The sequence below is a fragment of the Procambarus clarkii genome, chromosome 5, assembly GCF_040958095.1.
Source record: "Procambarus clarkii isolate CNS0578487 chromosome 5, FALCON_Pclarkii_2.0, whole genome shotgun sequence".
NCBI classification, from domain to species: Eukaryota; Metazoa; Arthropoda; class Malacostraca; order Decapoda; family Cambaridae; genus Procambarus; species Procambarus clarkii.
This window is the reverse complement of record NC_091154.1, coordinates 52,174,322-52,188,472: the sequence shown is the minus strand read 5'-3', so window position 1 is coordinate 52,188,472 and position 14,151 is coordinate 52,174,322. Positions and strand designations below refer to the sequence as shown.

The 14,151-nt window shown below is 44.3% G+C and overlaps 1 protein-coding gene across 1 annotated transcript in view; it reads left to right on the top strand.

Annotated features, from left to right (window-relative positions):
- LOC138350927 (uncharacterized) overlaps window positions 1–14,151 on the top strand; it is a 384,976-nt gene that overhangs the window by 65,794 nt on the left and 305,031 nt on the right. The window contains exons 2-4 of the mRNA XM_069302386.1: window positions 10,543–10,649; window positions 11,725–12,333; window positions 12,733–12,882. Coding sequence (XP_069158487.1) covers window positions 10,644–10,649; window positions 11,725–12,333; window positions 12,733–12,882 — 765 coding nt within the window. The 5' untranslated portion in view covers window positions 10,543–10,643. The remainder of the gene's footprint in view (window positions 1–10,542; window positions 10,650–11,724; window positions 12,334–12,732; window positions 12,883–14,151) is intronic.

Genomic DNA, 14,151 nt, shown 5'->3' with positions numbered 1-14,151 from the left:
GCTTTCTTTTTACCTATAAGGTTCTTCAAATTCTTTGTTATCCACTTTGGGTCATTAGTATTCGATCTATTCAATTTGTATGGTATACTACGTTCCTGTGCTTTGTTTAGAATATTCTTAAATAAGTTATATATTGAATCCACATCGAAATCCCCATTTACGTCACCTATCGCTGGGTTCATGTCTCGCTCCAAGACCGGCCCCCACCCCATACCCAAGACTTTCCAATCAATTTGACCCAAAGAATTTCTTAGGCTATTAAAATCAGCTTTTCGAAAATCTGGCACTTTAACAGAATTTTCTCCTATAGGTCTATTCCATTCTATGCTAAATCTGATTTCTTTGTGATCACTGTTCCCTAGCTCACTCTCTATTTCGATGTCATTAATTTGTGTTTCCCTGTTGGTTAACACTAAATCTAAAATATTATTTTCCCGTGTTGGTTCCTTAATGTGTTGCGTAAGAAAGCAATCGTCAATTAATTCTAGAAAATCTTCTGCTTCACTATTCCCTGTTTTGTTCAACCAGTTTATTCCACTAAAATTAAAGTCACCCATGACGTAAATACTGTTAGATCTAGATGCCCTAGATATTTCATCCCATAGATGCTTTGCTTCCATTCTGTCTAAATTTGGTGGCCTATATATAACTCCTATTATAATATTTGCTTTTTCGTATAATTCTATCCAAATAGTTTCTGAGTGTTTTGAGCAGTTTTGATTCCCTCTTTGAGACTACATTTCAAATTGTCCCTAACATATATGGCTACTCCCCCTCCTCGTCTAATATATCTATCTGTGTGAAATAGTTTAAATCCATTTATTTGATATTCAGCTAATAGTTCTCTATTTTCTACATTCATCCACGTTTCGGTAAGTGCAATAATATCTATTTTTTTCAGTGCAGACAAGAGCATTTAATTCGTTGATTTTATTTCTTAGACTTCTACTGTTAGTGTAATATACCCTAAGTGAATTGTTATTTTGAGGCCCTTCTCTTTCCCTGATCATTTTGCCAATTCCTTTCTCCCACAAACACATACTTTTATTATCTCCTTCCTCCAAATCAATTCCCATACCTCTATCTACTAACAGTTTAGATCCAAACAAACACCTGTAACCACTTCTTCCAACGAGTTCGCAACAGCAACAACCCCAGCTCTCGATAGATGCACCCCATCACGAGCATACATTTCATTTCTTCCATAGAAGTGTTCCCAGTTGTCTATGAAAGATATTGCATTTGATTTGCAATATCTTTCCAGCCGGCAATTGACACCAAGTGCCCTTGACATCCATTCATTTCCCACTCCCTTTCTTGGAAGAATGCCACATATGATCGGGATTCCTCCCTTGCTCCTAACTAATTCAATGGCTGTCCTGAATATCTGTATTCATCCGCCGCCTTCAAACGCCATAGCAACCTCTAATTCATTTGACGTTTTGGAGGACGAGTGCTGTGGAGAGACTGTGGATCGCGCAAAAGGGAAAGCAACGAAGAGAAAGGAAGCGCAGGCCCCTCAGAGGGTAAAGGAAGTACCTAAGCAAACATTAGTTGTGGGAGATTCCCAGATAAGGTATTTGGATAGAACGTTTTGTGCTAGAGATAGGGGGAACAGGTTAAGGGTTTGCTATCCCGGAGCTGGCATTGGTGATATTATAAACAACATGAATGATATTATGGCTGGTAATGGGAACAATCCCATTATTTGCATTAGCGTGGGAGGAAATGATGTTGGTCGAGTTAGGAGTGAGGAACTGATTCAGAGGTATAAAACAGCCATAGAGTTAGTTAGGAGCAAGGGAGGAATCCCGATCATATGTGGCATTCTTCCAAGAAAGGGAGTGGGAAATGAATGGATATCGAGGGCACTTGGTGTCAATTGCCGGCTGGAAAGATATTGCAAATCAAATGCAATATCTTTCATAGACAACTGGGAACACTTCTATGGAAGAAATGAAATGTATGCTCGTGATGGGGTGCATCTATCGAGAGCTGGGGTTGTTGCTGTTGCGAACTCGTTAGAAGAAGTGGTTAGAGGTGTTTGTTTGGGTTTAAACTGTTAGTAGATAGAGGTATGGGAATTGATTTGGAGGAAGGAGGTAATAAAAGTATGTGTTTGTGGGAGAAAGGAATTGGCAAAACGACCAGGGAAAGAGAAGGTCCGCAAAATAACAATTCACTTAGGGTATATTACACTAACAGTAGAAGTCTAAGAAATAAAATTAACGAATTAAATGCTCTTGTCTGCACAGAAAAAATAGATATTATTGCACTTACCGAAACGTGGATGAATGTAGAAAATAGAGAACTATTAGCTGAATATCAAATATATGGATTTAAACTATTTCACACAGATAGATATATTAGACGAGGAGGTGGAGTAGCCATATATGTTAGGGACAATTTGAAATGTAGTCTCAAAGAGGGAATCAAAACAGAGCCACACACAGAAACTATTTGGATTGAATTAAACGAAAAAGCTAATAATATTATAATAGGAGTAATATATAGGCCACCAAATTTAGACAGAATGGAAGCAAAGCATCTATGGGATGAAATATCTAGAGCATCTAGATCTAACAGTATTTATGTCATGGGTGACTTTAATTTTAGCGGAATAAACTGGTTGAACAAAACAGGGAATAGTGAAGCAGAAGATTTTCTAGAATTAATTGACGATTGCTTTCTTACGCAACACATTAAGGAACCAACACGGGAAAATAATATTTTAGATTTAGTGTTAACTAACAGGGAAACGCAAATTAATGACATCGAAATAGGGAGTGAGCTAGGGAGCAGTGATCACAAAGAAATCAGATTTAGCATAGAATGGAATAGACCAGTAGGAGAAAATTCTGTTAAAGTGCCAGATTTTCGAAAAGCTGATTTTAATAGCCTAAGAAATTTTTTGGGTCAAATTGATTGGAAAGTCTTGGGTATGGGGTGTGGGCCGGTCTTGGAGCGAGACATGAACCCAACGATAGGTGACTTAAATGGGGATTTCGATGTGGATTCATATATAACTTATTTAAGAATATTCTAAACAAAGCACAGGAACGTAGTATACCATACAAATTGAATAGATCGAATACTAATGACCCAAAGTGGATAACAAAGAATTTGAAGAACCTTATAGGTAAAAAGAGAGCTTGGTACAAAAGGATTAAAAATGGGGAGGTCACTTTAGAACAGGAATTCGTACAACTGGTTAGAAATGTTAAAAAAGAGATAAGGAAAGCAAAAAGAAACTATGAAGTTCGCATAGCAGGGCAAGCAAAGACAAATCCTAAAGGGTTTTTTCAGTTATATCGTACTAAGACTAGGGAAAGGATAGGTCCATTAAAAACTGAGACAGGTCAAATAACAGATAGTGATGAAGAGATGAGTAGTATTTTTAATAAATATTTTGTATCTGTATTTACTAAAGAGGAACTTAACAATATGCCTTCAGCTGAGCAAGTCTATGTGGGTGGGGACGAGGACAGGTTGACGAGTTTAACAGTTACCAGGGAGGATGTTCTTAAACAAATAGTAAAACTCAAACCAAACAAATCCCCAGGGCCGGATGAAGTGTTTGCCAGGGTGCTTAAAGAATGCAAAGAGGAGCTTTGTGACCCACTGTCAACCATATTTAATAAATCAATAGAGTCAGGCAGAGTGCCGGAGTTTTGGAAAGTTGCTAATGTGATACCAGTTTTTAAGAAAGGAGATAGATCACTTGCGTCTAACTATCGACCAATTAGCCTAACGTCTATTGTGGGAAAGTTACTCGAATCTATAATAGCAAATAAAATTCGTCTTCATCTTGAAAAACATAAATTAATAATTGAGTCGCAACATGGTTTTATAAATGGCCGTTCATGTTTAACAAATTTGTTATCTTTTTATTCTAGCATTGTTGAGGCAGTTGATAGTGGTAAGGATTGCGATGTTGTATACCTTGACTTTAGCAAAGCTTTTGATACAGTGCCACATGAAAGACTGATTAAAAAGATAGAGTCTCATGGTATTGGGGGTGCTATATTAAGCTGGATTAGGGCATGGCTATACCAAAGGAAACAGAGAGTTAGTATAAATGGAATCAAGTCAGAGTGGGAAAATGTTGTAAGTGGAGTGCCTCAAGGCTCTGTCCTGGGACCTGTGTTGTTTATAATATATATAAATGATTTAGATTCAGGTTTGAGTAGCAACATTTGCAAATTTGCCGATGATACGAAAATCGGTAGGGAAATTAATTCGGAGGAGGACTCACTATCACTTCAAGTTGATCTAGATAGGGTTTTGAAATGGTCAAAGGATTGGCAGATGCAGTTTAATGCTGATAAATGTAAAGTTCTGAGGTTAGGTAATGATGATAGAGTTACAAGATACGAGCTAGATGGTGTTGTGATTGCGAAGTCGGATTGCGAAAGGGATCTGGGAGTTATGATTAGTAAGAATTTAAAACAAAAGGATCAATGCATAAATGTTCGTAATAAGGCAAATCGGACACTTGGATTTATTAATCGCAGCGTTAGTAACAAGACACCTGGTGTGGTTCTCAAGCTATATCTTGCTCTAGTTAGGCCCCATTTAGATTATGCAGTTCAGTTTTGGTCGCCATATTATAGAATGGATATAAATTCACTTGAACGTGTCCAGCGTAGGATGACTAAGTTAATTCCCCAAATTAGAAATCTTTCATATGAAGAAAGATTAACAAAGCTTAAGTTGCATTCACTGGAAAGGCGAAGAGTTAGGGGTGACATGATAGAGGTTTACAAGTGGATGAATGGACATAACCGGGGGGATATTAATAGGGTATTAAAAGTATCAACACAGGACAGAACACGAAACAATGGGTATAAATTGGATAAGTTTAGATTTAGGAAAGACTTGGGTAAATACTGGTTCAGTAACAGGGTTGTTGATTTGTGGAACCAATTGCCGCGTAACATTGTGGAGGTGGGGTCCCTCGATTGTTTCAAGCACGGGTTGGACAAGTATATGAGTGGGATTGGGTGGTTATAGAATAGGAGCTGCCTCGTATGGGCCAATAGGCCTTCTGCAGTTACCTTTGTTCTTATGTTCTTATGTTCTTATGTATTAGTTCCTCACTCCTAACTCGTCCAACATCATTACCCCCTGCACTAATACAAATAATGGGTTTGTTCCCATTTCCTGTCATAATATCATTCATGTTTCCAACAATATCACCAATTCCAGCTCCCGGGTAGCAAACCCTTAATCTGTTCCCCCTATCTCTGGCACAAAACGTTCTGTCTAAATACCTCACCTGGGAATCTCCCACAACCAAAACTCGCTTCGATTCTCCCTTTTCCTTTCGAGCAGTTTGAGGGACCTGAGCTTTAATGCTCCTCGTTACTTTGTCTTTGCCACCTCGTTGAACAACAGGTTCAACACAGCACTCGTCCTCTAATACTTCAAATGCATTAAAAGTCCTTAGGTGTAGGCTATTAGTTGTCGGTTTTGCCAAGGTCTTCTTAAGACCCCTGTCTTTCACAACTTGCCAAGACGAGGACTTCTTAATACTGGTCCCGTCATTCCTTCTTAATGAGGTCCCGTCAACACTGGCCTCCTCCTTCGTTTCCTCCCGAAGTCCCAGCCGTCGCACCTCCTCCCGCAGGGAATCCATCTCTGCTCTCAGAGCTCCAACTAATATAGGACCCCCAATACCATGAGACTCTATCTTTTTAAACTAATCCTTCCATTATTGCAATAATAATGTTACTCCAGAGCTCCAGCTTACACAACCTCTCACTGTGACAGCACCTGACTGATAATGGACTAATAGCAGCTGCCTCGTATGAACCAATAGCAGCGGCCTCGTATGAACCAATAGCAGCTGAATCGTATGAACCAATAGCAGCTGCCTCGTATGAACCAATAGCAGCTGCCTCGTATGAACCAATAGCAGCGGCCTCGTATGGGCCAATAGCAGCTGCCTCGTATGGGCCAATAGCAGCGGCCTCGTGTGGACTAATAGCAGCTGCCTCGTATGGGCCAATAGCAGCTGCCTCGTATGGGCCAATAGCAGCTGTCTCGTATGAACCAATAGCAGCGGCATCGTATGGACTAATAGCAGCTGTCTCGTATGAACCAATAGCAGCGGTCTCGTATGAACCAATAGCAGCTGCCTCGTATGGGCCAATAGCAGCGGCCTCGTATGGACTAATAGCAGCTGCCTTGTATGAACCAATAGCAGCGGCCTCGTATGAACCAATAGCAGCTGCCTCGTATGAACCAATAGCAGCGGCCTCGTATGAACCAATAGCAGCTGCCTCGTATGGGCCAATAGCAGCTGCCTCGTATGAACCAATAGCAGCTGCCTCGTATGGGCCAATAGCAGCTGCCTCGTATGAACCAATAGCAGCTGCCTCGTATGAACCAATAGCAGCTGCCTCGTATGGGCCAATAGCAGCTGCCTCGTATGGGCCAATAGCAGCGGCCTCGTATGGACTAATAGCAGCTGCCTCGTATGGGCCAATAGCAGCTTCCTCGTATGGGCCAACAGCAGCTGTCTTGTATGAACCAATAGCAGCGGCCTCGTATGGACTAATAGCAGCTGCCTCGTATGAACCAATAGCAGCTGCCTCGCATGGGCCAATAGCAGCTGCCTCGTATGAACCAATAGCAGCTGCCTCGTATGGGCCAATAGCAGCTGCCTCGTATGAACCAATAGCAGCTGCCTCGTATGAACCAATAGCAGCTGCCTCGTATGAACCAATAGCAGCTGCCTCGCATGGGCCAATAGCAGCTGCCTCGTATGAACCAATAGCAGCTGCCTCGCATGGGCCAATAGCAGCTGCCTCGTATGAACCAATAGCAGCTGCCTCGTATGAACCAATAGCAGCGGCCTCGTATGAACCAATAGCAGCTGCCTCGTATGAACCAATAGCAGCGGCCTCGTATGAACCAATAGCAGCTGCCTCGTATGGGCCAATAGCAGCTGCCTCGTATGGGCCAATAGCAGCTGCCTCGTATGAACCAATAGCAGCTGCCTCGTATGGGCCAATAGCAGCTGCCTCGTATGAACCAATAGCAGCTGTCTCGTATGAACCAATAGCAGCTGCCTCGTATGGGCCAATAGCAGCTGCCTCGTATGGGCCAATAGCAGCGGCCTCGTATGGACTAATAGCAGCTGCCTCGTATGGGCCAATAGCAGCTTCCTCGTATGGGCCAACAGCAGCTGTCTTGTATGAACCAATAGCAGCGGCCTCGTATGGACTAATAGCAGCTGCCTCGCACAGGACGGGAGAGACATCTCCCGCCAACACATCACAAGGTCGCAGTGTGGCCACAATGCGACCCAAACGTCTTAAGGTCAGAGCTACTCCACTTGACGGTCATGCTATCGGAAGAAGCAATACTTTAAAGGTCCTGAAGGACGTAACTGGCCTCAAACCCGCTGACATTAGTCAGGAAGGTGAAGATATCGTGCTCTACTTTTCATGTGAAGAGGAGCTAGAAAAACTCCGCACTAACGATGCCTTTCTTCGCAAAGAGCACAACCTACATCCTCACTTCCCACGTCAGTTCCTGGCCGGAAGAACTGTTTTTACCAGCAGGACCAGCCGGTGGATCGCTGAGCGACCTCAACATCATATCATAAACAATATCGAGGACGAAAATCCAAACCTGTCGGTATTCAACCTAGAGTTCTGCAACACCGACAAAACATCAATGAAGATTACGTTCACCACCATAGCTGCGGCCACCCAGGCTGCCACACAAGGATTCTACTGCTTCGGCCTAAAAATACCACCCCACCAAATAAAGAAGGAACGATACCATGAGATCCAGCAGTGCTTTAAGTGCTACGAGCTCTCCCACCCGACCAACAAGTGTCAGCACCCTGTCCAGAGGTGCAGCCTGTGCGCACTGGACCATCACTACTCCATATGCAAGGCAACAGTCCATCACTGCTTGCTCTGTGATGGCAATCACCCCGCAATTTCCTACTGCTGCCCCCACAGACAGGAAATCATCAAGGCCCAGGTTGAAGCCAAAAGAAACAACTCGTCTACCTCCTCGACCAGAGCCCCAAGCGTTCAATCCACCACCTTAGCTCTCACTAGTCGACCAGAAGACTTTCCGGTCTTACCAACAGGTGGCTCCTCCCAGCAGGCGACACAGCCTTCTCATTGGGGACCCAAGGTCCCCAAGGTCCCACAGGCTCCTTCACAGCCCCCTGCATCACGTGCAGGCACTATCCCTGGTCTTCTTAAACTAGCGGAAAGGCTTGCAGGACCAGACAACCAGCGCTTTGTCAGTGAACTAAACGCATTATACATAGACAATGGCCTGGCCCCCATCATAGCCACTAGCGTAAATCTCACTGCCTCCTCTACCACTCCGGAGACTACCACCAGGACGACCATGCGGTCAACTTCAACACCGACTCCAGAACCGCCCATGACCCGGGCGACACAAACAGAGGTAATTCCTTCTCCAGCTCCCAACACTCCTACCATCACTATCTCAGCAGCCGCGCTAGCAGATGTGCTGTCTACAAACGATAACAGCACCACCAGCGCTCCTGAAATAGCTACAACCACCAATCAACGACACCTAAACCTACCTAAGGCTGCGAGGCGAAAGACAAAACGCCCACTACGGAGGTTACGGACTCCTCAGACGAGGAAATCATAATAGGAGCTCCACCGTCGCATCACAAATACGACACCTACACGGTTCAAGACTTCCTCATGGAGGCCACGTCACCAAACTCCAACGACAGCACTGCTCAGCCAAAGTCGCAGGCAAAGAAAAAACGGAAAACCTAGAGGTCGACACTAACCCCACCAGCTCCATAACTGGTATAGCCAGCCCTCCAGGCTGAAAACCATCATGAAGACCCCCATCCATCGCCACATCTCTAGTATCAGCCACTGATACAGATAATGGCTCCAAAGAGCCTCCACTTACGGGCTCACCATAGCCCGTGCTACTGGAACTTATTGTTCTGAGTAGCGAATCTTAAACAACAACAACAACAGCTGCCTCGTATGAACCAATAGCAGCGGCCTCGTATGAACCAATAGCAGCGGCCTCGTATGAACCAATAGCAGCGGCCTCGTATGGACTAATAGCAGCTGCCTCGTATGAACCAATAGCAGCTGCCTCGTATGAACCAATAGCAGCGGCCTCGTATGGATTAATAGCAGCTGCCTCGTATGAACCAATAGCAGCTGCCTCGTATGAACCAATAGCAGCTGCCTCGTATGAACCAATAGCAGCGGCCTCGTATGGACTAATAGCAGCTGCCTCGTATGAACCAATAGCAGCTGCCTCGTATTAACCAATAGCAGCGGCCTCGTATGGACTAATAGCAGCTGCCTCGTATGAACCAATAGCAGCTGCCTCGTATGAACCAATAGCAGCTGCCTCGTATGAACCAATAGCAGCGGCCTCGTATGGGCCAATAGCAGCTGTCTCGTATGAACCAATAGCAGCTGCCTCGTATGAACCAATAGCAGCGGCCTCGTATGGACTAATAGCAGCTGCCTCGTATGAACCAATAGCAGCTGCCTCGTATGAACCAATAGCAGCTGCCTCGTATGAACCAATAGCAGCTGCCTCGTATGAACCAATAGCAGCTGCCTCGTATGAACCAATAGCAGCTGCCTCGTATGAACCAATAGCAGCTGCCTCGTATGAACCAATAGCAGCTGCCTCGTATGAACCAATAGCAGCTGCCTCGTATGAACCAATAGCAGCTGCCTCGTATGAACCAATAGCAGCTGCCTCGTATGAACCAATAGCAGCTGCCTCGTATGAACCAATAGCAGCTGCCTCGTATGAACCAATAGCAGCTGCCTCGTATGAACCAATAGCAGCTGCCTCGTATGGGCCAATAGCAGCTGCCTCGTATGAACCAATAGCAGCTGCCTCGTATGAACCAATAGCAGCTGCCTCGTATGAACCAATAGCAGCTGCCTCGCATGGGCCAATAGCAGCTGCCTCGTATGAACCAATAGCAGCTGCCTCGCATGGGCCAATAGCAGCTGCCTCGTATGAACCAATAGCAGCTGCCTCGTATGAACCAATAGCAGCTGCCTCGTATGGGCCAATAGCAGCTGCCTCGTATGGGCCAATAGCAGCGGCCTCGTATGAACCAATAGCAGCTGCCTCGTATGAACCAATAGCAGCTGCCTCGCATGGGCCAATAGCAGCTGCCTCGTATGAACCAATAGCAGCTGCCTCGCATGGGCCAATAGCAGCTGCCTCGTATGAACCAATAGCAGCTGCCTCGCATGGGCCAATAGCAGCTGCCTCGTATGAACCAATAGCAGCTGCCTCGCATGGGCCAATAGCAGCTGCCTCGTATGAACCAATAGCAGCTGCCTCGTATGAACCAATAGCAGCTGCCTCGTATGGGCCAATAGCAGCTGCCTCGCATGGGCCAATAACAGCGGCCTCGTATGAACCAATAGCAGCTGCCTCGTATGAACCAATAGCAGCTGCCTCGTATGAGCCAATAGGAACAACCTCATACTGACAAATAGTATTCTGCAGCTGTTTTTTTTTTTTTTGCAGTGGACTCTGTGACGCAGTGGACTCCATGACGCAGTGGACTCCGTGACGCAGTGGACTCCGTGACGCAGTGGACTCCGTGACGCAGTGGACTCCAACACATTATGATGGTGAGGATAGTACTCATGTTGGGCTATACTGACCTATACCTATACTGACCTTCCTCTGGATGCAGGCCACAACAGTCGCCTAACTCCCAGGTACTTATTTTATCGCTAGGTGAATAGAGGCATGAGGCGACCTCCTGCAGGAAGCAACTAACAACAAGATAATTACAATATTTTCCTGAGCGTCTTAGAAGACTTTCAGATCTTTTCTCCTGCAGAAGATTCTCTCTGGCTTGGCACCTTCGTGTCTCTGTTCCTCCTCGCGGCTTCGTTACTTGGCAATTGCCTGAGTTAAAGTCTAGTAGCCATTTGTCGGGTTGTATTTCAGTTTGTTTGTCTTGTATTCAAGAGAGGTGTAGAGGATGAGGTCGCATGTCTGAAGGGTAGAATAGAGCGAGAGGCCGACAGTGAAGGCATCGAAGACCTCCATCTGGAGGTTGAGAATTTAGTACTGTCACAAAGAGAGGGTTTACTGGCAGGCATTTTGAGTCTTATTAAAGTCTGCTGAATGTTGTACGAACTGTGTGTTTGGCGTGGTTGTGACCGTGGGTAGTCCCAGGGTCTGTTGATGTAGAGGGCTGAGGGTGTGAGTAGTTATCAGAAGGTGCCAGCCACGAGGACAGTGAGGCACCTAAGTGTGAAATACTCCGCAACATTGTGGTATGATTAGTTTATTTTAGTTCTTCTTCAAATTGGTTTATCGTCATCCTAATTGAAATTAAATTATGGCAATATATGTCTTGTCGCTCTGATGGCAAACTACACTTTTTTCCAATATATATCATATTTCAAGGTGTTAGCTAAATGGTTTTCAACTGATAGTCAAAATTAAAATGTTCTTTGCGACTGTTGTACAGCTGTTAGTCCAGCCAATATTGAAACGATATATATAAGTTGGTAAGAATAAACTTTGTAAACTTTCTAATTCTAGAGTATTAAACCATTCTTGGCTTTCTTGATTTGAATTATTCTGCCCTATACATCATCAATATTTTTAAATGGGTAGTAAAAAATGCCGTACTTACAATATATGAACATATGTTCTGATTGTGACCTAAGACAGCTTTGGGCTCCACAGGATAGGGAGTCAGATGGGCATCCTCAGTGTCCTGACCACCAAGACGAGGCTCTGACACAGTCAGGGGAGGTCCCGGGTGGTCATACATCCCGCTCACAGAGTGCTAACGATGGTCAGCTCGCTTGTTTCAAGTGTCATGCCAGTCAAGGAATCCAGCTGAGAGCGTCTGGACCATCTCCAGGCGGCCCAGGAGGCATCAGCAGGAAGCTGTGGTCGTTGATGCAGGAGGAGAAGATCAGCATCAACAGACTCATTGCAAGGTGTGAGGAGACACTGTGCCAGCTGGGAGAGTACCGGGGCCAGCTGGGAGACTGGAAGACTCACCACCTCCAACTCCAGGATAGACTCAATGGTCTGGTAGAGCAGAACATGTCAGCCATGAGGCTCCTGGACCAGGAGGACGCCAGTGTGGCGGAGATGACCACACGAGGACAGGAAGAGAAGACGCACCTGCACGCCACATTGGGGAGCCTCGACACACCCACAACAGAAAACGAGGCCATCACTGCCACGAACAGAACTAAACAGTGCAAGATGAAGGTGGAAGATTGCATCCAGAGGAGCCGGGAAATTTTTCCAGATGCCACCACTGTCCAATTCTCAGTCAAGGTTCGTTGCTGAAGCCAATATTACTCTCTCTGAACTGAGTGCAATACCTCTTACAGAGAGTTATCTTGTAGAGACATTGAACCACGTCGTAAATAATTGTAAATATCACTAGCAAGAATGTCTTATATGTGAGTTCTATTTCTCTTACATTATAACCAGACACAAATTATTAAATATAAAGCTCTACATATCAAACAATCTCAACAGCAATTAACAGCCAACTCACACTCAAGTACACTTCACCACTAATGTTTGTGTTGGTAATGACAGGTGCAGGAGACCATCTGGGAGGCCCTGGAGATGATGACAACAGAGGCAGGTGTCCATCTGCGAAACTCGATGGGCGTCTGGTCGTAAATTTTCAGCCTCCACCACTAATGTTTGTGTTGGTATTGACAGGTGCAGGAGACCATCAGGATGGCCCTGGAGATGATGACCACAGAGGCAGGTGTCATTACAGCTGTTCCCGTCCACCTGGGAGACTCAGACTCCACCATCATGGAGAAAGTCGGAAAGATTACTGGAGGAATATCTTTGAAACAGTTAACTGTAAGTTGCTGAATAGTTCCAGGTTTTACCTTGAACTGCACAACATTTTGGATTTACCGAGACCGGGAAAAGATTCGAGGTACAATTTTCCATCTCGGTTCCGACGAGATGGAACCGAGTCTATAGGAACGAGTGTTCACAAGGAACAGGGTCTATACCCTGTTCCTTGTGATGACGTTCGATTGACGTTGAGAGCCGGGACCGAATAGCTGAAGCTGCTGTGAATGTTATCTTAGTTGCTATTACTCTGGACCTTGTACATTTTCTTAAACGTTCACAAAATTTAGAGCACGTGATTATATTTTTAGCAGTGACTATGGTATTTTGACACCTCGTCGCCTTGCCACTTTATATCAAGCTGGCTGTAACGCCTCTGGGTGAGAGGCAATTCGTTCTTCCCCAATTCAGAGCTTACATGGACTTCGGAGTCCCAGCTGTCCCACTCTCCAGGTCCGCCACGATCAGTATTGTCTCTGATACTTCCTTCGAATCCTCCAAACTCACACTCTCGCCAGTTCCGCACCAATGCTAGTTGGGAACCCCTTCAGACTGCAGGAATATATTTATTTATTTATTTATTTATTTACAATAAGGTACATTAAGGGTTAACAGAGAGCATAGAAATTAAGACGGTTTTACATTCTTGTAAAGCCACTAGCACGCATAGCGTTTCGGGCAAGTCCTTAAACTAACAGATAATTTTTATATAATTCACAGTAAAATTGACAAAAAATTTTTACAGGTACTTTACAGCTTTACTTTACAGGTACAAATAATTTTAAGTAGAATAATTACAGTGAAATTGACAAAAAAATGTTTACAGGTACATTGCAAGAAATATTGACACAAAAACAGATCAGAAAAATACACAATAATGAACAAGGATTACTAAGGGTACATTAAGATAACACTTTAGGGTTATACATTGGTTCACTGAAGCACAATATGAAGATCATTACAAGGAATAATGCAGTAGAATATGCACTCAATACAACAACCATGATATCAGATGATATCTAAGATTACAATGGTATAGTAACATGGCTTAGGTACAAATATTGAGGGATTGGGTAGCATTAGATACAATGCGAGATAAAGCACCAGGAGAAAAACTACGAAGGAGAAATTAGGTACTTTTTAGTTTTAGTTTTGAATGAGGCAAAAGTTGCACAGCTTTTCAATTCATTCGGGAGTGAGTTCCATAGACCAGGTCTTTATTTGCATTGAGTGTTTACACAGATTAAGTTTAACTCTGGGGATATCAAAAAT